Raw genomic sequence first — 27,317 nt, forward strand, 5'->3', positions numbered from 1 at the left:
TGTTTGATTGCACTCTTTAATGAAATCTACACTCTACAAAAAGTCGTTTTGGCATGCATAGAATAACTCAGTTAAGACAAACTTGAAAGCACACAAATAAGATACAAGAAAATCAATCCAACCTCTCTCACACACACACACACACACACACACACACACACACAAAGTACGTCTCAAATAGTGTATTAAGAACAAAGATGCTTGTTGGACTGTTAACTAAACTTACAACATTTAAATACATGACAGAACCACACAAGTTTAGGCTACTTGGCTGTGTTGACTCAATAGTATCAGCACTAGCATTCATGCAAGACAGTGTGCAAACAAGGGCAATGCAATGTTTTCTTTATGGCAAAACTTTCTCTTCATTTCAAAAATATGCCCACGCATACAGTAGTGCATAGGTCTGATGTACTGTACAATAATAGCAAATGATTGATAGCAAAGTTTCCAGCATTTCCCAGTAAATTGATATATAAAATAAAATCTTTGTGAGTAATAATCTATCATAGGCTACTGTAAAACAGCCAGAGTCTTTTAAAGGGAAACTACACACACTCATCTTTCTATATTTTACAAATATTAATAAATAGCTTAAATATGAAACTGCAATGTTATTGCGATTCATCTGATGCTTCATACTGTAAAAAAATGTAGGTGTGAGGTGCCAGTAAATTAAACAAATGAATTTTTTCACACTTTAGTAGTTTGATAAGTTGCTGTTTTGATTGATTGCTCTCTTCGCAAGCTTTATATTGGGTAAAAAAAACCTGTTACACAAATATATTTCAGGGATCATAGTATTAGAGTCATCCTCTGGTTCCCACTGTTGGCTTGTGGGCTTCATGTAAGCTGTTATGGAGGGTAATAGTGCAGTTCTTTCTTGTGTGCTTTGAGGTCAGAGGTCATGTTCCAGAAGTTCCTCATGTGAGGCTGCTCCCGCTTCCTCGTGATCTTTCCTCTCTTCCATTCTCCTCTATCTATGCCGGAGCACAGGAGATCCAGTTTATGACATGGTTTGTCCACCTTTTCTCTAGCGAGACATCATTCGCACAAATTCTGATAACAGAAAGACCAGAAATAGCTTTATTTAAACAGTCAGTTATTTAAATTAGCCTGTAGGCACCAGAGCTCTCATTATTAGTTTCGACTGTCCGTCTGTCCCAAAGTATCAGACCTCTTTTGGTCAGTCTGCTTTCTCTGCAAAGGGGCCAAAACTCTGGAATGCTTCACATACTAATTTAAAATTAGAGACAAATTGAGGACTTAAACAATGGCTAAAAACAAAACGGTGGTGGCCACTGGCTTATTGTATGAGCATGTTGCCTTTGCTCTATTGCTTATACATATAAAAAATTCTGAATATATGTTTTCTTTTGTGTGTGTGTGTGTGTGTGTATGATTTCATTGTATATATTATTTTTTCCCTTTATTACTTGTATTGTTTGCATTGTTATTAGTGTGTGTGTGTGTGTAATGTTATTATTGCTGTTTTATTCTAAAGCCTTCCATGGAAAGGTGTTGAAAATAGCATGTATGCAAAAAAGAAAACTTAAGCAAATGCATACGGTTTGTCTGATATCCATGTCCAACATGTAATTGCATACATAAATATAACAGTGTAACAGTGATTCACCACTGGTTTTGCTTAAAGATCCAGATTTTACATCAAGTGGTGACACAACACATTATCACAATTTATGCACTAATGTCAGTATATTTATTGCACCCAATTATAGAAAATTTCTTACAAAATAAGATACATTTTTTAAAGGACTGTGTCCTATTTGTGTGTGTGTGTGTGGTTTTGCCATGAACAACAACACATTTTTCTCCCTTTTAGAGCGTATAATTTGCTATCCAAACTCTGCATAATTATATTATTAGTGTGGTATTATTTATTGTTTTTCTCTGCTGTCTGTGTCCCAGTTTTGGGTTGCTGCCTGTCATTCGTGAACCGCTGCTCTATAAATTCTTTCTTTATAAATAACAAAAGAAAAAAAATGTTCTATTGACCTCAGATGAGTCAAAGATAGCCTGAGCTCCAAATACAACGAGAGGACATCAACTGTCACACCTCCAGTCATCAGCAGGAATAACAGTGCTAGCTATTTTTGTCCTTGCCGTTTTCATGCTCTTTTTGAGCGTGGTTAATCTGAGAGGTGAAATAATCCCGGGGTTAAGAGATAATCTGGTTGACAGCTCTACTACTGTCACTTTACCACCTTCACGAGGATGAGATTCAATAGCGGCTCACAGCAAGAGGGAGCAAAATAAATAATAATGGATCCAAAAATAGGATAATTTGTCTCAGTCCTTTTTTTCATGATTTTGCATTGCATTTTTTTCCCCCACTTATGTTAGTCAAGGTTTCTTCCATAAAAAGTAATTTTCCGCTTTTTCCGACAGAATAATTTTTGCAATTAGTTTCAGTAAATGTTCTAGTTAAACTGAAGAGCTTGCGCTGTGAACACTAGAGTACGACTACAGTATGTATTTTTCCCTCCATTTTCCCTCAAGAAATGTACTTTTCAAAAGGTTGATTGCTACTTTAATAACTTTGAGATCAAAATGAGAACAAAAAACTAATTAAATGTGGGATTAAACCTTGGAACTATTGCTTTCCATAATTAAATTTTACTGCGGATTCCAAAATATGGACAAGAGACATGGAATGGGAACGTGAATGGAATATTTTTTAGATTACTGTGGACAGATCATAGCGATAATTTTCTCCCATGCTGCATAAACCAATTCTCTACACCTAGCACAGCAATAAAGACAGTGAAATCAGCATTAATTAGCATAGCAAACACAAGGTGGCTCACCTTCAAAGTCCACGTGCCCATCTCCGTTTAAATCGATGTCCCGCAGAATGTCCTCCAGATCTCTGTGACCCACCTGAGGGAATAAGAATCAATAAAAGGATGAAAGGAGAATCAGATGAGAGCTATAAAAGCTTTTTACCAAAGTAACAGCACCTGTTGGCCCAGCAGTTTCTTCATGGCCTCTCTTAGTTCTGCTGTACTGATCTGACCGTCTCCGTTGGTGTCAAACTGAGACAAAGAGAAAACAATAAGAAATGCAATTAAAAAATTTTAAACTGTATTTTACATTGCAAGAAAAAAAAACACAATTTGCATTTTTCCCACAAATTGTGCAGGCCTACCTCACCTCTTTGAAAGCATCTCTCAATTCCTTTACTCCGATCATATCTGCCGTCTCAGCCAGAAGTTTGGGTCCCATTAACTCCACAAAGTCCTCAAAGTCCACATGTCCTCCCACTATAAGACAGAAGACACATGCTGTTAGTGAACTTCCACAAAGATTCCTTATTGGCATCTTTGGTTCCACGATAAACCGTCAACATCCATGGAACCATTCCATTGCACAAAAGGTTCTTTAGATTATTAAACTTATCTTCTATGTTCTTCTGTGGCATTACTGTGAAAACCTCTTTATTTTTAAAAGTGCATGTAGGGAGCACTACACAGCCCTATACTGTATAACCTACATTTCTTAATAAATGTTGAACAAAACATGTTGATTTGTTGTTGCGTACAGTTCATATTGATCTGCTGACTCAGTTCGATGAGCTCCATCTCAGTGGGCATGTATCCCATGGTTCTCATGCAGTTCCCCAGGTCTTTGCAGCCAATGAAGCCATCTTTGTCTTTATCAAACTCTTTGAAGGCTTCTCGTAGCTCTGTGAAGATAGAAAGCATGTCAGGAAAAAAGAGGACAGAGCAAGTAAGAGATAATGAAAAGAGAATATTTTATAGCACAATTGTGTTTCCCTCATGTGCTCTGCTTCCCAAACTATTTTGAAGACAATTACAAAGCACAACAATGAATCCCTGATTGACTAAAACACTTATAACTTAAAAGTTCATTGCAAACCTTTTCTATTCACAATTAAATAAAAGCTCTTAAAAATAAATTGGAACAATTGACACATTATAATGGCGTGTGTTAGGAAATTTCAGAGTGAGAATTTGAGCACATCGAAATGTCCAAAATTTTATGCGATTAAGGGTGTATTCACACCTGTCTTGTTTGGTTTGACTGAACTGAACTCAAGTTTGCTTTCGTGTGGATCAGGGCTTTTGGGCAGGACCACACAACTGTACCAAGACCCAGCTGAAGAGGTGTTCTCGGTCTGCTTCCAAATGAACTCTGGTATAGTTGAATGGATGAACCAATGAATGGATGACCTCAAAAACACAAGTGGTTTTGTTTACTGTTTCTGGTTCACTTGCAAAAAGGGCAGTGTGAAAGTGAACCGCACCAAAGAAAAAAAAAATCAACATTGTATTTGGTTGGGACCAAAGCAAGTGAACTAGCAGACTTTCCTGGTGTGAATACACCCTAAAACACTTGAGCATTCTGCAGACTCTAGTTCAGTTTAGTTTAATATCAGAAACACTGCATGTTTACTATGAATGGCTTTTGTTTATAATACATTTGAATTTTCAGAATCATTGCAATGCTCCAGTCCCCTGCTGAAGAATCCAGCATAAACCAGCTTGGATTCCAAGTGCACATAGTAAAAGGTATGTCATTGCATTCATGACCATGAAATATTATTGAAACTAAAAAAATTTAACAATTGCTGAGACTGAGTTAATTTAACCAAAGTCAATGTGCTCCAATAAAGGAAACATTCATTACCATAATGATAACAGACTTTAGCAATATTTGTGCATGTACCATGAAAGAAATAAAGCCAAACTGGTTTGCAATAACTGAATATGGTAATTCTGTTTCTGCAGTTTCAAGTCTAATCATCCTCCGGCGTGATATTGATTTCATCTAAGGCTTTGTGGCTGTAAGTATTTGTTGTGTTTTCTGCTCACCTCTTCACTTTTTTTCTGTTCCTGCTGTTCCTCTTATCCTCAGTGATTTGTAAAAGTATCCTCAAATGCTTCTTTTAAATGTTACATTTTTATGTCTAAAATGCTTGTTAAATGAGTTTAAATGTATGTAATATTTTTAAACTATGCTGTATTCACCCAAATAAATTCATTTGTCTTGTATTTTGTCCATGTGTTCTTGCTTAATAAGAAATGTTCATCTTTTGATTGTTGCTGTTGCCTCTAGTAATTCTCTGTGTGTGTTTTTTATTTCCAGTCCATCTAAGCCAGCAATATAATACTTTTTAAACAATAGATGACTTAAATAAAACAACATAGCATGGTGGGTAAAAACATTTAAACCAACCAGCTGTGTCAAAATAACCCAGCATGTGTTCTGTCCAATATTTACCCAGTGCTGGGTTACTAAATAACCCAAGTTGGGTTGTTTTTAACCCAGCAAAATATGCTTTTCTTTATTAAATAAATTATTAAAATGTATCTTGATCTTTAACTACAATATTTTATATTTCTGATGGCTGTCAATGTTGAAAACTTTTTTTGTGTGTGTGTGTGTGGAAACTGACATTTTAGCAATGAGGGAACTTACCATCCATTTCCTCTGGTCTCAGCTCTCTGTTCTGCAACGAAGTAACAAAGTATAAACCGACAATCCATGCTAATTTGTGCAGTTTTGTTCCATTAATGACCCAAGTCAGCTGGTGTTCTCCTTCTTCTCTGAAGAATAGTCATTTAATTCTATGCACTATTTCCTGCTAGAGAAAAACTTATTACAGCATTAGGATCACAATGGCACGTGTAAACTAATACACCCAACCTTTTCAGTGTTTTTTCCTCCTGCCTCTCAAGGAATTAATGTCTAGTTTTTAAATTCGATCTTCCCATTTGGATTAAGTCGTTTGGAACAGCACATATAAACTCAGGATTGATCTCTCATAATCAGATTAAGCCTTTAGTTTCTTTGATCCCAGCATTCCCTGCTCACACATCTCCTCGAACACGAGCGCATGCAGGGCTCACCTCCAAACACTTTCTAAGCTCCTGCAGGAGAACTCAATCACGTGAGTCTGACCCAAGACCCCTGCAGAGGCTAATAAAGGCAGATCCCTGCAGTTCGTACATAAACCCAAGCACGTAGTGCTGCTTCGTCTGCAAAATGTCTGCATCTGAGAAGAACAGCCTTGGAAATGTATCAGTGCTTCAGTATATATAATATCACACTGGTCATGCTTTATTTTTGACTTGTTAAAAACAGTGGTCATTGCATTTTTTGATTCACTAAATAGAACTGTCTCATAAGACTTACTCGTCCAAGAATCAGACTACATTGGTCACAATATATGATTTTGATTGAATAACAGTCACTCATTTGTGAAACTTGTGAAACTATTTTTGATTCATTAAAAATAATATAGAGTCACGGATAATGAGAGTCACTTGTTCAGGAATCGGACAACATTGTCTACATTGGTAGCACTATATGTGTTTGATTCATAAAAAAAAAAATGGCTAATCAAAGTAACTTGTTCAGGAATCAGACTACATTGGTCATGCTATATGTTTTTGATTCATTAAAAAGAACCAGCTCATAACAGTCACTCGAATGTGAATCAGACTACATTGTTTGTGCTCTGTTTTTAATTCGTAAAAAAGAACCGGCTCATAAGATTCACTGATTCATGAATCAGACTACATTGCTTGTGCTAAATGTTTTTGATTCATTAAAAAGAACAGGCTCATAAGAGTCACTTGTTCAGGAATCAAACTACATTTTCACACTGTATGTTTTGGAAAGACTAAAAAGAACCAGCTCATAACAGTCACGCACATTTGTGATTCAGACTATACTGGTTGTGCTATATCTTTTTGATTCATTAAAAGTACCGGCTCATAAGAGTCTCTTGTTTGTGAATCAGACCACACTTTGTTGATTCACTAAAAATAACCATTTGTTCCATTCATTTATGAATCGGACTACAATGGTCAAATTGTAGGTTTTGTATATTTGTTTATACCTGCATCCCGTGAAGACAAATCAATAGAGCGAGATTTCTTGCCATTATCTGTAAGTCCATATTAATTCAGTACAGACTATGTGATATTGCATCACATTCATAAGCTCAGGTAAAAATGCTGCCCCAATGAAGATTTAACAGCAGGGAAACGCTGCTGCTGAAATGCAGTGCAAGATTCATTAATTCCTATTTGTCATAATTTTAAACACTTTTTGCCTTTATTAGTCAATTTTAAACTGTCCTGTGGAGTGAAGAAAATATCTACAATTTAAGTACATGCATCTCTCAGTGAGCTTATAAAAGCTGTTTGCATAAAGAATAATACAAGAATAGCAAAAAATACTGTCAAATAGATAGCATAGAATGACACACCACATGAAAACCAATGTCAAATTCTGTAATATTTTTTTAGAAACTACATATAAAAAACGTTATACCAATTTTCATACGTATTTCGATTTATATCAATAATTAAATGTAGATTTATTTAGTTTGAAAAGTCAGCCAGTCAAATACTGCAAAATAAACTCTTTTAGGATAATAAAAGACTTTATTTAGTGATGATAACTGTACTTTGTCCCCTGCATAACAATGTTCGGTGCATACACTGTGTTGTTCTGAATTACAAGATAAGTGAGAACTTGTTTTTACATTAACATGTGTGCAGATGTGCATGTCCAGACTTACGTACAGCCTGCCGGCTCTCAGCGAAGCCCTTGCGGAGGAAGATGCAGGCAGGCCCGAGCACATTGTGCATGTAAGTTGAGTTCTGAGCCAAGGCCGCGAGGGCCTCTCCAGATGTCACCCCTTCATCACATGTCTGCACTGCTTTGTAGCTTCGCTTCCGGTCCTGAATGCAGCCGTCATGTCCCAGCAGTCCCAAACAAGTAAGTGAAGAAGGAACGTGGGGTAAAGACACAATTAGAAACTACAAGGACGTCTTCTGGACACATTGGATGGACGGGTCAGTCAATCATTTCAGTCAGCCGTCAGGTCAATCGATTTGTTCTTTCTATTACGTGCTTCTGCATCAGACAGTGAGAAAACAAAGCTGAGCTCTACCTTCAGACTTTGTGCTTAATGTAATTTACCCGAGTACAAAATGTTTCTGGATCAGCATTCTTCCATTCAGGTCCTCCTGGGAAGTTCCTCTTTACGAGTGATTATAGTTGGAATAAAATTGATTCTCTTGGCAGTATCATGTTTCATTCTCTCTCCTTTTCACTTCCTGACTAACACAGGAAGGTTTATTTAGCACCGATGCAACATAAAGGAGAAAGAAGAAGAGCAGTAGGTGTGTAATCAGTGTTTGATGTTTTTTAATGATGTGCTCAAATCATGTCGGAAATATCATTTTTATGAGTTGAACGCACATGTACACCACCACAAAGTCATAACTACAGAAACTTTTCTTTCTTTAAGCCCTGAGTTTCTGAATTGGTGGTGTGTCAGTGAGGAAAATATGGTGGACGCAATAAATATAGTATCCGGGGAATTTGTTGAAATTAATCAAATTATTGTTTTCTTATTTACAATAAGACTAGCTAAGTTGCATGTACAAAATACAATAGTACTGTACAATTATGATGTAATATATAAAGATTCAATTCTCAGCATCTTCGTAAATTGAATAAAAACATAAAGCAAAAACAAAACAAAAGCAAATAATTTATTCATCATTAAGGCTAGTAGAATAGAGTTAAAAATTCTTGTTGTATTTTTTATAGAAAAGGTGATAATTATCTTGTTCTGCCCAAAGTGATTTATTAACGCATCTGGTGGCATAATTATGACTTCCTAACTGGTGAACATACCATTAGAATCTTTCGCTGCCAAGGAGGATGATGGGAAATGTAGTTTGGGTGCACAAGGCAGAATTTTCTGAAAAGCTTTTTTACTATATGTCATCATTTTTTTTTGTTTGTATGACATGAATATAGTGGCAACCAAAGAGTTACTAATAAACTTTTACTTTTAAACAAATAAAATGCATTAATGAGTTCCTACCTTAGAGTGTGTATAAATTCAGTAAATTAATATTTCTGGTTCCAATCGCAAGCATCAGACAACTGCATGCTATATATGTGGAAGCCACAGATATCGGGTCACAATATCCCAGATTTGAGTTTGTATGAAATGTACCATTAGGGCAATCGTTGTTTGACTGGAACATTGTTCTGAGTCCAACAAGGGCTGTTGAGCCAGGAACATGTCCTACTTGGGTAAATCACATCAAGCCATACTTTGCCCTCTATTCTCTCTTCCCTCTAAGCAACTGACAGAACCTTTAAGATCAGATATCATTCAAACTGAATAATTCATCCACTTTCATACTCGCGGCGCACTGCCGCAATACTCTGCCATTTGATTGCTTCCATAAAAAACAAATGATCATGCTGCGCTTAAGATGGTTTTAAACGCAGATCCAAGTGGTTCTCAGCTTGTTCTAACAAATTAATATTTGGCATTTTGATCATCGAAGGCTGAAGATGTGGGTCAACCAATGTTATAATATAAGAGTAGATCCACAAATAACATAAAAGGCTAGTATGTTTTGAGAACGTAAAACTGCTCATGTTTAGCAAAGAGCTAATCAGGATAAGAATGAAACCAGTCAGCCAGCACATTATAATGACCTATTAGCAGACAGGCTGAAGGTGAAGAGCAGGCAGAATATAACTCACAAACACATAAAGAGCATCTCTCCAATTAAACACAGACCCATGGGTTAATTAAAGAGAAGATGTTATCTAACAACTAAACAGATCCTATCGAGAAGCAGCTTCTGAAATGTTCTGAAAACATATTTGCATTTATATTTATAAATTATAAATTATGAATCATTTTAATTATTTAGGTAGCCTATTCCAATTAGATAGTGGTACACTGTAAATGATTATTAGAAGATTATTGGAGTATGTTGTACAATAAAACACTATTTCACTCTTTCTACTTTAAAATGTAATGTTTAATTCAACATTATTTGCCATTTCTTTCTAATTACTAGTGACACTTACTAGCAATTTATGAGGGAAAATTTAAAAAGTAAATCCAACACCCTTTTTTTTCGGTGTGCTTTAAGGGCTAGTGTTAGTTAGAATTAGGGTTAGGGTTAGGGCTAACCCTAACCCTAACCCTAGTTAGAATGAGAATGTGACGTAACGCCGCATTGAGTTCTGGGAAAATAATCAGATAAACATTGTAAACCAAAATCTATTAAACCTAAGAGAAACAAATCTAGTTATCATGCAGTGCGATAAAAAAGATTATCTTCCCTTCAAATGATACAATGAAGGATAAATGATTGCTTAACTTAAAGGCAAAAACAAAACAAAAGATAAGCAGTTATCCTTATAGAGAAAGAGAAGTAACAATGGGAACGTATAGAGTATCCTGCTAAAATGAAAAACAATGTGGAGTGAAAAGATCATGACGTAATTCACTATTCAAATTTCCACCTAAATTATAGTACATTGAAATGAGTATAGTGTACCACAGGTACTGTATATTTTAACAATTTCCATTGAAAATTTGAAGTGCAGATCCACCCACACTCTAATGGCTAATATTGCCCACAACCCATTGCGCTTTGGAGAAGGATGTGGTTCAGAACTACAAACACAAATAAAAAGTAATAAAAAACTACAAACATGGTGGATGTGCAAGACATACAGTAGAGAGCTTTAAATAAAGGAGTCTGAGTGCTTAATAAACAGCTTCACATCTGATGGAAAATACTTTTGTCATCTGCAACTGCATAGTGAACTGTCATAAAGATGTTTAGCCATTAACTTATAAATGTATCATTATGCAAAAATATCCACAACTGGCAGATCAAGGTGCCACTTCTTTTCACTCCAAGTTGTTGAGTAATATATTATTGTTAACTAAAACTATTAAAATAATAAATGTAGCTGAAATAAAAGAAAATATAGATAATACATATATAGATAAATAAAATATACTTGCCTCTCTTCTGCTATACACTCAAAAGTGTAAAGTTTTCTATCACAAAGTGAGAATACATACCTTTAGACCATAGTATATCAGGCAAGTTGGGATGCAGCAATTGTAATCTTTCATCAAAATATAAAAACTTGCTCTGCCTCTGAAACAACTTTCCTTTCACGTATCCCTTATTTGTTCATCTCCTCCCCACCAGCCATCTGACTTGCTCACTTTTCACAATCCAATCAGTTTCTAAATAACCAAAGTCCCACTTGCTTTCTAACCGAATATCCTGTTTTACATGCAAATACAGATTACGTACATAAAACTGGTTTTTATGTTGACATCAAATTGATTTCATTGACTTAAAGTATCATATTCTTGCATTAGATCTGCTTTTACCCCTCTCTTCCGTTCCTGTTATCCTGTCCTACCACATGCAGCTAAAGTAATCTGCATCCGACTGGTGGCTAAAATTGATGTATACACTTACAGATGCACACTGGCCTCATAGACTGCATCTTCCCATGAGCCTAATCTTCTATGCTTTTTTTGGGTAAAGCCTTTGTAATGTGATGGCAGCACGATGCATGCATATATGTGTCTTTGCAAACATCCCCTCTCTATTTGCACATGACCTTCACACTCCATCTGTTGCCAAGGCTGTAAGGTGCCAGCTCATATGTTCTTCCGAAGAAACCTGTGCCACTGGGCACACCGGGAGAGGAGCTCTTAGCAGGTGCCGGTGCTAATCCTTGAGCGCATACATCCCAAGTCATCTAGAGATGACTGAAAAGAACTTCAGAGAACTTTTGAGAACTTTCAGAAGATACTTCAAACATCATTGTCAAGAACTTTACGGATTACTCTCATTCAAGTACATTAAAGCAGTGTGATCTAGGATATCATTAAACATATTAACATACACAACTTCCAAGGTCAAAGATAGCAACCCAACACAAAACATACTGATGGACAAGTCTGTGTATACTGACGTTTTAGCTTGGTATCATTAGGTTTGCAAGCAAAATACAACAGCATGTTGTATACACTAGCACGCGCAAACTTTAAATCCAAATTTGATGAGGTTCACTCAGTCCAGAGTGTTCTTTGAGAATTACCATGAAGAGACTGTATACAGTTGTGTGGAGGAATTCAGAGTATGGCTATTAAACTCGTCTCTGACAGTCCATGCAACACAGTCCAAGTCCGGGTCGAGTCTGTATGCAACACAAACACTCTCAGCTATCAGAAAGAGCATCTTACCTTCTTGGAGAAATTCTTAAGTGGCGATTTAATGCAGTTTCCCATAGTAAAGTCCCCTCTGCTAATTTTATGTGCTTGAGAGTCAATGTGGCCGCTTGAGCACGTGTGCGAGCATCCACATGTCTCCATGCATGGATTACAGATGGTGAGATGGGGTCTGCAGGCTTATCTTCTAGGAAAGATGGATTTTTTGGGAAGGATGTAGATGATCCAGGGGTGGCGATGCAGGGCTTCAGGGTGACAGGAAGGGAGGAGTGAAGAAGTGGATGGAGGGATCAGAAAAAGGAGACATGTGTCTCAGTGTGAAGGGCTGCTCAGAAAAGCCAAGATTGCTTGTTCACTTGCTTGCACTCTCTCTCTCTCTCTCTCTCTCTCTCTCTCTCTCTCTCTCTCTCCCTTTCACCCTCCCTTTCGTTTTCCCCACTCTCTCTTTCACTCACTTCCCTCCCTCTTTCTCTCTCTCCCTTACTCTCAGCTGCTCAGTTTTAAAGCCGTCCATCGAAACAAGGCAAAAACAGACAAAGAGGCTCGCGCGGACGAGCGTATCACCTTCCCCCGAGCAAGATGCTGAAGACACTAATCCAAAAACACACACTGGCGAGCGTGCGTGTACGAACACAGTCGATTACACACATATGGATGTGGGGCTATGGAGCTAAAAATACACACACTTGGTGTGTAGTCGTGCTGCCCAGCTATGACGGCCAGCGTTCAGATCATACACCGGCCGGCAAAACACAGAAGCCGCATGTGAAAAGGTAAGGTTGGGCCGAACCGGGCACGGATGCACCAAAGCTGCCAAATCACAGCACACCGTTCAACGGCCATGGCAGGTTATTAGAGGAGGACAGGAAGCCCTTCCCAGAATTCAACTGCTGAGCTGGCACTTGCCCACTGAGCCCAATCGTTTCCTGTTTAGGCCACTCTCTGTTTTTCACATCTCATGATATTTATTAAAAAAATTGTTCTTGAAATGGATAGTTCACTCAAAAATGTATTTATTTTGGCTTTATTTATTCACCTCTATGTCAATCTGTACAACCTTTTTTCTGTGGAACATAGAAGTAATTTTCAGAAATGTATTTTTTGACCATACAATAGACGTCAATGGTCACCAAAACTGTCGGGTTTCCAGCATTCTTCCAAATATCTTCTTTTATTTTCCACAGAAGAAAGGAAGTCACACAGGTTATAGTATGCATGATGACAGAATTGTCTTTTTTTATCCTATCCCTTAAACATCTTGAATGTATTTCCTAGCAGTGATATGAACTAGAGAGCAAATGGAGACTTTTGGCCAAAATGCCAAGATTATAAACATCCTGTAAGAAAGCTAGCATGCATCTTTTTTTTTTCCTTTTTTTTTTTTTGGTCCCAATAGTTTTCCACTGGACTGGATGTTTGATGACATGTGAAGCATCATCCTCTAGAAATCTAGACTGATATAGAAATCTAGACTGATATCTAATATTAGCCAATATATCATTATCGACTTCAAAAATTAAACCAGTCATTGGTTACTGTGCAGAGAGAGGATTTCATTAAAAATGATATGGTTTTATGTTGTATGGTATTACGTTTTATGTAAATCTTATTTTTATTTAATTTATTTTTTACAGTCTTCAGTCTTCTTTGTATTATATATATATATATATATATATATATATATATATATATATATATAGCCTTATTGTAATTGTGTTTTCAGCAATAAAAAAATGCTCCTATCCATCATGCATCATTATTTAATGAATCACCAAAGCTGGGATCACTACTGCCCCCTTTCTGCAGGCTATAATTGCACAGTATTAATTGTGTTTTGTAAATAAGGTGCAACCTATAACAAACCTAATGTTTGCACTCAAAATAACAAAAAATTGTATAATATGCACTAATATTTAGATGTATTTAGCAACTAGTTAAGCTGTATGCTGGGTGGTTGGGAAAAAGTTGCAAGTGTTTGTTAGTGTCTAGCTGATGTTAAGGCCAGGATGTCCTCCTTAATAAAGGCAAAACTGAGATTATAGTTTTTGAATCATCAGAAGATACTAGCTCCCTGGATTAAATCCTGACCATTTGTCTTCCTGTGTCAAACCCCTAGTGAAGAATTTGGGGGTCTGTTTTGATATTGCTCTTAAATTGGGTATGGTACAGTAGGCAAAACCAGTTTTTCCATCTCAGTCTTCGCTAAAGTACAACTATTTCTTTATTTTAAGGACTTTGAAAGGATCATTCATGCTTTTATTTCAACTACGCTCGATTATTGTAATTCCCTTTATATAGCTATTAATCAAGTATCTCTTAATCGACTTCAAATGGTACAAAATGCTGCTGCTAGGCTCCTTACTGGTGTGTATAAATGAGAGCACTTTACCCCAGTATCAATATCTTTGCACTGGCTGCCAATTCGGTATAGAATTGATTTGAAATCCTTGCTGCTGGTGATATGGCTGATAGCTCTGAATGGGTTAACTCCTGTATATCTTTCTGATTTATTATCTGCTCACAATCCTGGAAGGTCTCTTATGTCTTCCAACCACAGACTATTAAACATTCCTCTGGCTAAACTGAAATCAAGAGGCGACCGAGCCTTTGCTGTTGCTGCTCCGAAACTCCTACCAGTTTCTTTTAGAACTGCTTCTACACTGAATGAGTTCACAGCCAAACTCAAAACCCATCTTTTTTCTCTTTAGTTCATTGTGCAGTGTTAGCTCTGTTCTGTGCTGTACTTTATGTCGTTCTGAGTGTTAATGTTGTTAATATTTGACTGATTGTACAGCACCTTGTTGGTGCAATATAAATAAAGTTGAGTTGAGTTAGTGAACATATCAAGTAAATGCATAAAAAAAATCTCTTTAACCTCCCTGCAGACTGTAATTTTATTCCCATTCATTTTATAGCTCTGCATGTCAATATTTGTTTCATTTGTTTATAATCTAATTTCTCGAAGGGATTTTTAGGAGATGCCCCAGTTCGATGAGAATTCCTGAGCTATGATAAAGCAACCTCTGAAGGCATCAGTCTTCCTCTGCATCGTCAATATCTCTGTTGTAAGCACAGTCTCCCTGATTAATTCTATTGGTTTTTACTCATGTATGGCTGATCTCTCTCTCTCTCTCTTTCTCTCTCTGTCGGTGAGGATGATTCATCTAGCTGAAGCCAGCCTCTTCACCGGAGGCTCATTGTGAACTTCAGAACACATCAGAAATCAGAGCCAGGCGCCGTCCGCTCTCATAACGTCAACTCAGCAAGAGCACACGCACCAACAGCGCAGAAACACACTCACATACATGCATACACACTTGCATAAATACATACATTCTCGCACTGGCTCACAATAGCGTGCCATAATCGCATAACTGTGCGTGCATGTATACATAAATCATCCGCACATGGTGATTTAAGTCATCATTCCACTACTGTAGTACTAACAGGAGTGTGTTGAGGTTAAATAAAGAGTTCTGATTTAGTGCTGTGGGTTCATCACAACCTGTTTAGCTGGTCTTACTGTACATGTACATTTCAGTGACATCATCTGTTTCAGCCAATCACCCAAAATATTTGCTTTATTTTTATTTTTTGCAGAGCTGCTTTGCATGCATTAAACATTGAACAGACAGAATCACAATCATAACTGACATTATAACTGCATTTTATTAGTCACATCTGCAGTGCCTAGTGCTATTTCTAGTGCAATTGTAGTATTATTTACACACTTATATTATTAATAGAATTTCATTATTAATATTTGGAAATACATTTTATTTGTATATTTTCAGTTTTCATTTTAATTTAATTTATAGTCATTTTTAATAAGCTTTTTACTATTTTTATTAGTTTTCTATTATACTATTTAGTTTTTTTTATTTTTAGTTCAGCTTTACTTTTTATTTTTTTCATTAGTAATTTTCATGCTTCAACTTCAACTGAAATTTCAGTTAATTGCCAACATTTCTAATTTTTGTTTAATTTATATTTTCATCTACTATTTGCATTTTACTTTGTTTTATTCCAGCTTTTTGACAAATGTTTTTAATTGTTTTAATACTAATAATCACATTGCAATGTTATGGAAAAATCTGAAATACTATCAACCATGATTTTAACATCTCTAATACGATTATTTATTGGTTGATCGAATTCTATTATATTTTACACAAAACTGATCTAAAAATACTAGATTATGGTATTAATTTTGCAAGATCAAGATCATGTGCCAACAGTGTGTAACATACTAATGTTTAGCTCGTTTATTCTTGCGTATACATGCTGTTTTACTTACTATTTTTTACTACAGATTCCTTTAACCATATTTTTAAAAAGGCAGTACTGTGCTCTTCCTGTGATGAATGACTTGTTTGTCATTTGTTTCTTCAGCTAAATGTGTCTGTTCAGTGAATAAATGTTAAATGCACTATGTTGTTGAATGACATGTACTCTCTCTTCTTTCAGATCAGCAGATCCAAATCCTGTTGGACACGCTGACAGGCAGCCAGCGAGACAGGAAAATGCAGAGAGGTTCACGTTCATCTCAAGCGCACTGATGGCATTCAAGCTTCCTGCTTCGTCTTACAAAATCACACACACGCTTGGCCAGGATCAAAGATCAAAGAAACATCTCTGACCTTGGGAACATTTACAAGAAAAGATAAGCTTAAAAAATATAGAATAAAAGCTATTATTACAGTATCTGAAGAAAATGTGTGCACTGATCTGTTGGGAAGTATTGAATGGGTTATTCACTTTAATACACATTTCATGTCTGTTTCTCAATGGGGAGCTGGATTTACACTCAGAATTAGACATTTCTCTTGAAATATTCATTCACGTTCTTTTAAGAGCATCAAAAATGTAACAGCTCTTCAGAAGTGTTGTTCTTTTCCCCATCCGAGCACTTCATTAGCTCTGTTTTCACTCCGTCTTCCTCTGCGCTCGACTCTTCGCACTCACCTGTAGCACCCAAGAGTCAAGTGCTCGCCTCGGGTGCCGCTTTGTTTTGTTCTTATCAAGACTTGTGCTAAACACATAGAAGCTCTAAGTAAATTTTTTATGAATGCTTGTTTAGAAGCACCTGGATACACGTTCCGATGCCGTATGAAAGAAAAATCGCAAATGGAATCTCTTTAATATTGCAAGAACTTCATACAAATGGAGAGCGAATGGAGCCTTTTGTTTAAGTGAAAATTCTGTCACCATTTGCTCTTTCCAAACTCATAGAAGACTTAGCTCATTTAGCTAAATGTCTTTGCTCTTTTCCATGCTATACCTGTGAAAAAGGTCAAAAATTAAAAAAGGTATGATTAAAACACTATAAAATGACTTCTTTGCTATTCATTGTTAATTTAGCATCGCAATTTTGCTATTCACATCATTTTTGCATATACTGTATACTCAGACTATATGTCGACAATTGCATAATTTGTGTCTATTTTGGAGTGAATCTTGCAATATGTGCCAAGAACATAACATAAAAATAAATAAAAATTCAAGCTGTACTTTTCGGAACAATACAATTTGTCTTGCATTGCATTTTTTAATTAATTTTATATTTTTAATTAATTTCATGTTTTCTTTTTGAATTTTTGTAAGTTCAAATCATGGATTCAAAACTGCTATCCACATAATATTGCATATGCTCAATGTTCATACTGTATTCTAACAGCTGCGTAATTGTTGTCTATTTTTTGGGTTGAATCTCACAAAACTTGTCAAGAACATCAAAAAAATAATAATAAAAATAAAATGTTAAGCAAAATGTTTATACCTCAGAATTAGGATTTGTTATTTTTTTAATTATTCTATATTTTATATTTTCAGTTTTTATTACCATTATATATATATATATATATATATATATATATATATATATATATATATATATATATATATATATATATATATATATATATATATATATATATATAAATAACATTTTATTCAAATAACATTTTCTATTATATATTATATATTAAAAAAAATGTCTTCCTATTTTTGGCATGAAATGTGACCTGCATAATTTGAGAATCAACTTTTTTATTTCTCCTGAGGAATGAAACACGAGTGAGAACTCGTTTAAGTCTCTTGAGCAATGAAAGATCAACCTCAAAGCAATAACATGTTCCTCTGGGATGTGCCGAGGATGGAATTTCAAGGTCTATTCTCCCTCTCTCTCTCTCTCTCTCTCTCTCTCTCTCTCTCTCTCTCTCTCTCTCTCTCGATTACGCAGACTGAGAAAGGCTTAGAAATTCTCCATTTCTTTCCCTGCAATCCATGGGCGAATAAAAAACACACACACATTGGCTTCTATAAATAGCACAGGACTTCAAAATTGTATGGAAGACAGATATGACGTGGAATTTACAACACAGCCTGTATTCACATATCCTCTTTTTGCTCATCTATTTATGCCCGGTTCTTTCAACTGTCCCACTGTTTACCATCCGCCCTTCCTCTTGTTCTCTATCTCTCCCCTCCTCAGACCCCTTGCAAGGTCGGTGTGACCCAAGTGGGCTGGAGAGGGAGGGCGGGAGCGACTGAATGCTCCGGGAAAAGCCTAAAGAATGAGCACAAATGGAGACAAGTGAGTGAAAGGCAAAGCTAAAGTGGTTATGCATAACCTGATTCTGAACACTGAGCCATGTATATTTTTTACATAATACATGAAGGTCTCTCACACTTCCCCTTTTCCTTCCCCTTTGCACCTCCATCTCCTGCATCTATCCATTACAGTTTGGCACCATCATGGAGAAAGGATGCGAGCGACTTGACAAAGAGTGACAGAATGTAATTTTGTCAGAAGAAGTAGCTGTGTGTCTCTGCCAGAGCCAGAGAGCCTGAGACGGGCAGCCCCTGCTGGCAGAGCAAAGGCATTGATCTGAAATCTCTCCGTGAAAACAATGATGCACAAAATTGTGCTTTTGATGCACGCAGCACATCTCCAAAAGCATGTTAGTGGCATAATTTTTTTGTTAGTGAACGTAAGTCAGGTCAAGGGATGCCAGCATTAGGATTCTAATCTCTTCTGCCTCAAGAGAAAGAGAGAGAGTAAGAAGAAGATTGTGAGCAAAGCACAAGACTTCTGCGACACGCAGCGGCTGAAAAGAATCCGACAAGGAAACCGACCAGATGGAGATAATGTGGAATGATATGCTTGTGGTTTAAAACATCTGCTCTAAAAAAAGATGAGGCTAATTCAGTGAGCTGTTTAAAGGAATTCAGTTTTACATGCATCCAAATAATCAGTTTGGATTGATGGCTCAATTGGACTAACAAGTCGTCATGTAAACACTTCAATCTTAAGAAGTTTGATCGATTTGGAAAGAGTGGTGTAGACCTGAAATAATCTGATCGACAGGAAGGAATCAAGCATTTTCGAAGTTGGATACAAAAATACCTTGGGCATATGTGCAATGTTGTGATATGTTTGTGTCTTATGTCATATATATCATATATTTATTCATGTCTCATGTCCTATAAGCTGGTCAGTGGACTGAATGTTTACTACTACTATTACTACTACTAAAAAAACTCATATGACGTAAAAGTCAGCTTTTTTTAGGCATGTCATCAAAGTAAAAATGCCAATAATACTCATGGTAGCTCCATGTGACATTATGGCTTTCTCTGTCTTGAATGCAGCAACTGTTTGGAATAGATGTAAATTAATATGTGAATCAGATGTGATATTTAGGGTTTATATAAACAGATGTTTTCTAATCTGAAATTAGAAGTAGAACAGTGGTTCCTTTGGCTTAGTGGTAGAGCATTGCGTTAGCAGCATAAAAGGTTGTGGGTTTGATTCCCAGAGAACACACATACCGGTAAAAAAAATTATAGCCTGAATACACTGCACGTCACTTTGGATAAAATAATCTGCTAAATGTATAAATGGGATTGGGTTCGATTTACGAAATTAGTGCATGTGAACATACTTGTTGAAAAACAAATTTAACTCTTTTCAAATACAAAAGTTAATATTGTAAGTTATAGAGACTGCATAAGTAATAAGTAATTACTGTATAAGTAATTTTTAAGTAATATTACTGTATAAGTAATAATACGTCTTGGTACAATAATATAAAAGCTTTTTGTGTACATTTTTGTTTGTATGTCAGATCAATCAGAAAATATTCACCACGTTTTTCTCCAAAATGCATTGACATTTCTATAATTTTTTGATCCCAGCATCCCAGTGTAATTGTGTAAATATTTCTGATTGGCTGCTTATGTTGCCAAACATTATAAATTGGTGCTACTTGTTCTTAGCCTCTAGCAGAAGTGTTGTACCTTTAATGGGGTGGTTTTGCAAAACATGTCTACAGGTTTCAAACTTGTTCTTTGTTTTATTCCATAATAAAAGTTCCTATTTTAGGATTTTTATTTTTTCCCTGAAATTTCTTAAAATGCTTAATTTTTTTTTGTGGTTCTAAATATAACGAAATTACCGTCTACTGACCCAAAAGAAATGTTTGGCTTTTTTGTTTTTTGTATTTGTTTTTCATTTGTTTTTCATGATTTCTGTAAATGTATTGTTTTATAAGTGGTTCAGAAAATATTTTTTTGGCAATAGCAGAACCAATTTAGGGTGCTAAATTAAGCTTATTTGGGTTTTATTAAGAATGTACACTTTAAGAAATAAAACTTCCTTTCAGGTTGATGAAAGAGATTAAAACATTTTAATTTAGAGCCATATCTATCTAAAGAAACTTTTCATGCTGAACTGATTCACTGCATTTCTTTATCCCTAATTTCTTCAGTCATTCCCCATTTCAGCATCTAAAGTGTTCTGTAAGAAGATATGCACCTAATTTAAACCTTAAACCTTCTTTTAAGAGTATATACTGAATAACACACTGCTTGCATATTTAAATCACTGATTGAATATACAATTAAAATCAGTCAAACACTGATGATAATTTTCAAACAGATGTGACTATATGTTCAGACATGTACATTAGATCAGTCTCAACAGGGTGATGAGTTATGCTCGAATCCGCTCTTCAGTTTCACGGTTTCAAACCCCACGTGTCAGGTAGCTAATGGATTTGAATTTTTCACTCCAGCACAAAAGACAGCTTTCCCCTCTCCTCTCTAATCAGGTCTTGAGCTGCTATATTTAGCGCCTGCTGGCGGAGAATGATTTCTGTAGGGATTGTATGCAGGCCTTGATGTTACATAAGGAAATATGAAACCCTGCATTTGAGGAATATCAATCCACTATGAGGAAAAAATAGACATGGCGGAGCTATAAATACAGCAGCGTTTCCATTCGCATTAAGATGCAGGGCTTTTCTGGATGCGAGCCGAACTAATGCGTGTGCGCACATGTTGTACGATATCGCAATCGTGTGTCACGTCAGTCACGGCTGAATGTTCCTTCAAGAAATGTGCATGCTTTTAACTTTTGCACAGGTCTTACATTGAGGAGTTGTGACAAAATGACTGCATGACATTTACAAGCCAAAGATTAATGATGCCTGGGAGGCGCTTGAAACCGAGCAAAAGTGTCAAAACTGGGACCGACTGGTTCCTGGCAATACTGAATCTTCAGTTTCTGACTGTACAAAAAGACTTAGATATATTGCCAGAACAGACATCTAGTGACGTTATTAGGTCTAGGTCTCAAAAAAGGCTTTGTGGTAACAATGTTATTTCTGTTACCTGTATTACATTTATAATGATGCTGATTATAATGATGCACTGCTGAATGGGCTTTAGAAATAATGCAGTTAAACACTCTCTCAGCTCTTTATAAATGCTTTTTCAGATAAGTGCACTTCTCTTCACATATTAAACGAATTCATTTTACTTTAATTAATGGTTTGATTTTTTCCAGCTCAGGCACAGAGTGATAAAGAGATTCTGTGTGCTTATGTGTTCAGCTTGGGCTATAATTATTTTCAAAATGTGCTCACAGATATAGTGAAATGTTGAAAATCGACATTTGAAGTGATGCTATTTGTGCTATTGGATATTTGTCTTGCAATTTCAATGCTAATAAATGGGTCAAGTCATGTTTTGCTTTAAATAATGCCAACAGGTTTGATGGTTGGGTTTAAGGCATTGGTTTAGTAAATCTCAGAATCATTGCATCCCTACTTATACTGTATATGTGACCCTGGACCACAAAACCATTAATAGGGGTCAATTTTTTTAAAGATGAGATTTACACAGCTGTATGTATATTTGTATAGTTGGCTACTGCTACAAATATACCCCTGCGACTTATGACCATTCTTTCCTTATGAATTATGGTCCAGGGTCACATATAAGGAATGATAGAGTGAGTGAGTGTTTACAGTTAACTGTACTTCAGAGGCAAAAATGTCTCCAGATGTCAGCAAATTTCTGACAAAAACCAGAATGTCCTTGAAGCTATTATTATTTAAATAATTTATCATTTAAAGTACAAATTATACTCCAGCCAAAAACATCAAGAAATACAGCTGCATTCAGCAATTATCGGGGCCAAGCCCTATTTGGCCATGTTTGCCCAATTTGAACGTTGGACTTTATTTGGATACCTTTAAACATCACACAGTTCCCATGGTTAAACACTTGCTACACATTGAATTTCTATAGAATCTTCAAAGCTATAACCTTTTGATTTACACAAATGCTGAAGCTCCATAATTCAAGTGGCACTCAATTCAGAATTAAGATTTTGTATATAAATATGTAGTATTTAATAAGCTTAGATGAGATCATACTTTGAAAAGTACAACATCTGGAAAAGAAGCAACAAAGAAGCAACTTCAGCATCATTTCTTACCACAGTAAATATGGTTTAGAATGTGTGAATGAGCTCCCCGATAAAGATTTTTAGCATTTTAACCAGAGTAACATGCAAAGTAAAGTTAATGGTAACACAACTTATGGTTAACTTGATAGTTAAAGAGTCAAATTAAACAGCTTGGTAACTTATTAGCATGAGACAGGCATGGTCAACTTCTGAGAGGTATTTCTTGGGAATAGTAAAAAATATCAAAATTCTGTCCAGCCATTTCTTTGCGGCTCAGTCCAAAGATCATATGATCAGATTTTGGATCAAATTGGACAAAATTTGTAGGAGAAGTAGCAAAAAAACTGTTTTTCATTTACTTCAATTTGGCTGACAGGCACATTAATGGAAAATGACAAATTAGACATCGTCAGAATTGGCATAACCCAGGAAATGAAATAATATTAAAGCAACACTCCACTCATTTTCCAACTCCCCTAGAGTTAAACTGTTGAGTTTTACTGATCTCTGGGTCTGGTGGTAGCACTTTTAGCTTAGCTTAGCATAGATTATTGAATCCGATTAGACCGTTAGCATTTCGCTCAAAAATGACCAAAGAGTTTCTATATTTTTCCTATTCAAAACTTGACTCTTCTGTAGTTACATCATGTACCAAGACCAATGGACCAACGTCACGATTTTCTAGGCTGATATGGTTAGGAACTATACTCTCATTCCAGCGTAATAATCAAGGAACTTTTCTGCCGTACCATGGGTGCAGCAGGCTCAGTGATATTATGCAGCGCCTGAAAATAGTCCCAAGCAACTCAAACAGTTTCTTGATTATTACACTGGAAATTGCTTCAAATTTATTATTTCTTTGGATTTTAATAAAAAAAATACATATTGTGCCTTTAAAGGAGTAGTAGTGAAAAAAACTTGGCAGCTACTGCAGGTGGAGTCTTAATGTAAGCTATTGAATTTGATCAGCATGAGGAGAGTAATCAGGTATACAAAGTTACATTTTTCTAGAATTAGGGGTTCAGGAGTTACTATAATTTTAATGTTGAATTTTTGAATTAGTGGTGGTGCTATAGAGTTTGTCATATCACTGTTAATGGCCATCACTAAGTGTTCCAATTTACAAAGTTTTCCTATGATCCGTTCATAAGGCTGCCATAGACTCCCACTGGGGAAAAATAATAATAAAGAAAACATACAGATACAATAAAAATACAAATACAAAAAAAAAGCAAACTACAATTTTTCTTTAAATTATTTTAATTAATTACTTTAATTAATATTTTATTATTATAAATTACTTCATACAAAGCCCCTAAAGGGGCGATAAAGTGGCTAAAAAATTTAATTACAATGCTTTTGCATTCTCTTACAAAACTAAAGCATTCCTTTGAGCAACTCTGCGTTCACTTGCAAAATATTTGTGTTCTCTCACAAAATTATTGCATTTGCAATAGCAGTGAGACATATGTTATTTCCAACACAAAACCTTTTGTGAGTAAATGCAAAGATTTTGGGGTGATTCAATTTCTTTTTTCTTTTTCTTCTCATGAGAGAATGCAAATGTTTTTGGGGAAGCACAAATTTTGGGAGAGCCCATAGATGATTTGTGAGCAAATGCAAAGTTTGTTAAGAGAACATGAAATTATTGCAAGCGAACATAATAGCATTGAAATACTATTTAATCTCTATTCTTTTTATCTCTATTTTTTTAGTATCTCTTTTTTTTTTTACCATCACTATGTCCCATTAGTGGTTCTGTATTAAGTACAGATTACAAAGACAAAAAAGTTGCTGTGTTAATTTGTTTATTTGCATTTGTAAAAATGCTAAAGGTATTCTTTTAGGTATGGGTTAAGGCTTGGGTTAGATTTAGTTTGTTGTAAATATAATTAACTTTATATAAAAAGAATTTAAGTCTATGGTATGCCCTCATTTAGATAGCTAGATAAATGTGTGCCTTTCTGTGTCTTTGACCTGTTGAAGCTTTAACCTGAATTTGGAGGTGTTATTTCTGTGGCACATTAGTAGGATGGTTAGTTAACGTCCTTCAGAGAAAGAAAGCAGCAAGAAAAGTGGCATCAAAATACAGTGAAGAAGAGAATGATGGTGCATGACCATGTTATAGGTGATAAAGGTGTAACACACTATGTTGAAATACGGCCCAATGCACTGCTTTTTCATTATATTGCACTGTATGAGAGTGTATATGGAAAAAATCAAAGCTGAAAATTTCAGTAGAGCCTCAAAAGATAATTTCATATTTAAATAATTTCATATGTTAACAGCTGAATAACCAGAGATTAAAAAATTATGCACAGATTTTTTTTTTTTTGCAGTTCCTCTTATTTAACTATATAATATACATATGAGTTATCCATCATTCATTTATCATTTCTGTGACATCAAATGTGACAGCATAGGGTCAGATCAAGCATTTGACTCCTCAGCAGGCTTGGTTTTGTCTGTGAACTCTGGCCTCAACCTGGCACATCTTTGAGACTTTTGTTTCACTTTAGTTTTCAAATCCTCATGCATAATTCAGTTTTATCATCATTATCTGATCATAGAGAGATCATATCCCCGAAGACACATGCTCTCCAATTACACATTCAAAACGTTTTCTATAAGGAACTGTGATGCATACTTAAGTGTCATAACCATCATTTAGGACAGCATTAAAGTGAGAACATTCACTAATGATTAGTCATTTAGTGGAAACTTTTATCTGAAGTGACTCAAAACTTATGACTTTTTTGATTGTCTTTGTAGAACCCTAACTGTCTAAGACAAATCCAAATTCTAAAGCTGGAAGGCAGAAGACTTTTACGCACTTTTAAGTTGGTCTCTGGATTTCTTTTTAATTCTCCACTGACCACCTGTTCAGTCTCATTTATTTTTATTGTTTTATTTTCAAGAATAATATATTTTGTGGCCAGTGTTAACTTAATATAAACATGTTTGGAATAATATCTACGCTCTCTTACTAAGGGTATAATCATTCTGTCTGATCAATTCCTCATAAAGAAATTATTCAATGGTTTTATGGTTCAGTCCCATTCACTGTCTTCCCAGCATACATCGAGGCATAAATAATATTTATTGTTTGACAATTTGCAAATTTGTTGTTGTAATGTTTAGAAAATTATTGTGATGTTGATTCACAGTTGATTAGCTGATTGTTACCCTACTGCAGTGACAACAAAATAGCTAAAACTATTTTTAATTAACCATATATATATTCATATTTTTATACATTTAATTGTTTTAATAATATTTTAGTAATATTTATTTTATTTTTACATTTTTATAATAATAATACTTTGTCACACTATTTATCTTGAACTTTTAAAAAGGCTATTAAGGTGATTAAAATTATGAAAATCTGAAGCGCATGGCAGACAGCTACAATACCTATAATGTACATTTGATCATATTGATATAAATTCTATCCTAAAAAAATATTGTCTTGTCTTGGTCAAATCTTGATCATGTCTTGGTCCATGGGCCAATCTTTATATATGTACTTATGTACCACTTTAGTGGTACTGATTTTGATCTGTTGCCATTGAGTAGATATATGCATCATTAGTGTACTTCAAAAAATGTACAACAAGTCACTTTAGATACAAGAACCAGCTAAACGACTTAGTAGCATAGCACAGTAGTCACCCTACCTGTCCAAAGACTGATTTGACTATGGGATGGAGGTCTGCATCCAGCGCGCCGCTGTACGCGCTCGCGCTCCCGGGGGCGCGGGTGCAACTTGGCTGAATCGCTGGAGGTAGATTGGAGGTGAGGCTTTGACGCTTGTCCTTCGTTTCAAAGAACAGCGCGGCTTCCTCCGAGCGCTTGGAGAGGGATGAAGTCGGCGAAGGCGTTCGGTTGGAGTGAGGATTCCCGTGGAGTTGGACCGGAGGGTCAGTGGTGTGGTGGTGCCGTGACGGTTTGCGGTGTTCCGGTCCATCCTCTTGATAATATCCATCCTGACCACGGGGATTCTGGACCTTATCCGCTTTTCGTCCGTGTTTCGGTTGGCACAGGGGTCTCCTGGCTGTGGCATCGCACTCTTCGGTCCAGCACGAGTCTCCGCCGCCGCCTCCCGTGTGCCGGTGACCGTTGCGGTGGCTCGCGGGGTCCTCGCGGACTCTCCGGTTGGTTTTGATCAGGGATGTGGTGGATTCGCTTTTTGGAATCGAAGAGCTCATTTTGACCCCCCCACAGACTCGTGAAGTTTCAGAGTTGAGTCAGGAATCTTTAAAAAATATCGTAATATTTAAAAGTGTCGTTGGGCAGGTGGGAATCTCTCCGGTGAACGCTGAGCGAAGGACTTTATAGAGCGCGAGAGCATCGCACAGGTCGCTCGCGCGGAGTTTGTTCGGTCCCTCGTGACCCCACTGAGCGCGCGCTGCCACCAAAATTCAGCATTAACAAGTGAATCTCTCTCTCTCTTGTTCATATCTCTCTCTCTCT

At 36.1% G+C, this 27,317-nt stretch overlaps 1 protein-coding gene across 5 annotated transcripts; it reads right to left on the reverse strand.

Moving 5' to 3' along the window:
* Positions 1-27,317, reverse strand: LOC132127251 (calcium-binding protein 1). 5 transcript variants are annotated; one of them, XM_059539032.1, is made up of 8 exons: positions 12,104-13,458; positions 7,581-7,739; positions 5,464-5,494; positions 3,563-3,706; positions 3,175-3,284; positions 2,982-3,056; positions 2,829-2,901; positions 1-1,059 (listed from the first exon to the last, which is right to left on the reverse strand). In XM_059539032.1, the coding sequence occupies exons 1-8, from the start codon at positions 12,230-12,232 to the stop codon at positions 1,034-1,036; spliced, it is 747 nt and encodes a 248-aa protein (XP_059395015.1). In that variant the 5' UTR covers positions 12,233-13,458; the 3' UTR covers positions 1-1,033. The 5 variants fall into 5 exon arrangements, with proteins under 5 accessions (XP_059395015.1, XP_059395018.1, XP_059395016.1 ...); XM_059539035.1 differs by having other exon boundaries at positions 7,577-7,739; positions 12,104-12,242; XM_059539033.1 differs by lacking the exon at positions 12,104-13,458 and adding an exon at positions 8,985-9,265 and having other exon boundaries at positions 7,581-8,931.

The sequence above is a fragment of the Carassius carassius genome, chromosome 45 (genome assembly GCF_963082965.1).
Source record: "Carassius carassius chromosome 45, fCarCar2.1, whole genome shotgun sequence".
NCBI classification, from domain to species: Eukaryota; Metazoa; Chordata; class Actinopteri; order Cypriniformes; family Cyprinidae; genus Carassius; species Carassius carassius.

Bases quoted from the DNA above. Each gene is read 5' to 3' on its own strand.
- LOC132127251 (XM_059539031.1), bottom strand. From the start codon at position 27,052: ATGAGCTCTTCGATTCCAAAAAGCGAATCCACCACATCCCTGATCAAA. The intron at 5,495-26,521 runs GTAGGGTGACTA...ACTTCGTTGCAG, and splicing joins TCAAATCAGTCTTTGGACAG to AACAGAGAGCTGAGACCAGA. The intron at 3,285-3,562 runs GTACGCAACAAC...TCTGTCTTATAG, and splicing joins TCAGCAGATCAATATGAACT to TGGGAGGACATGTGGACTTT.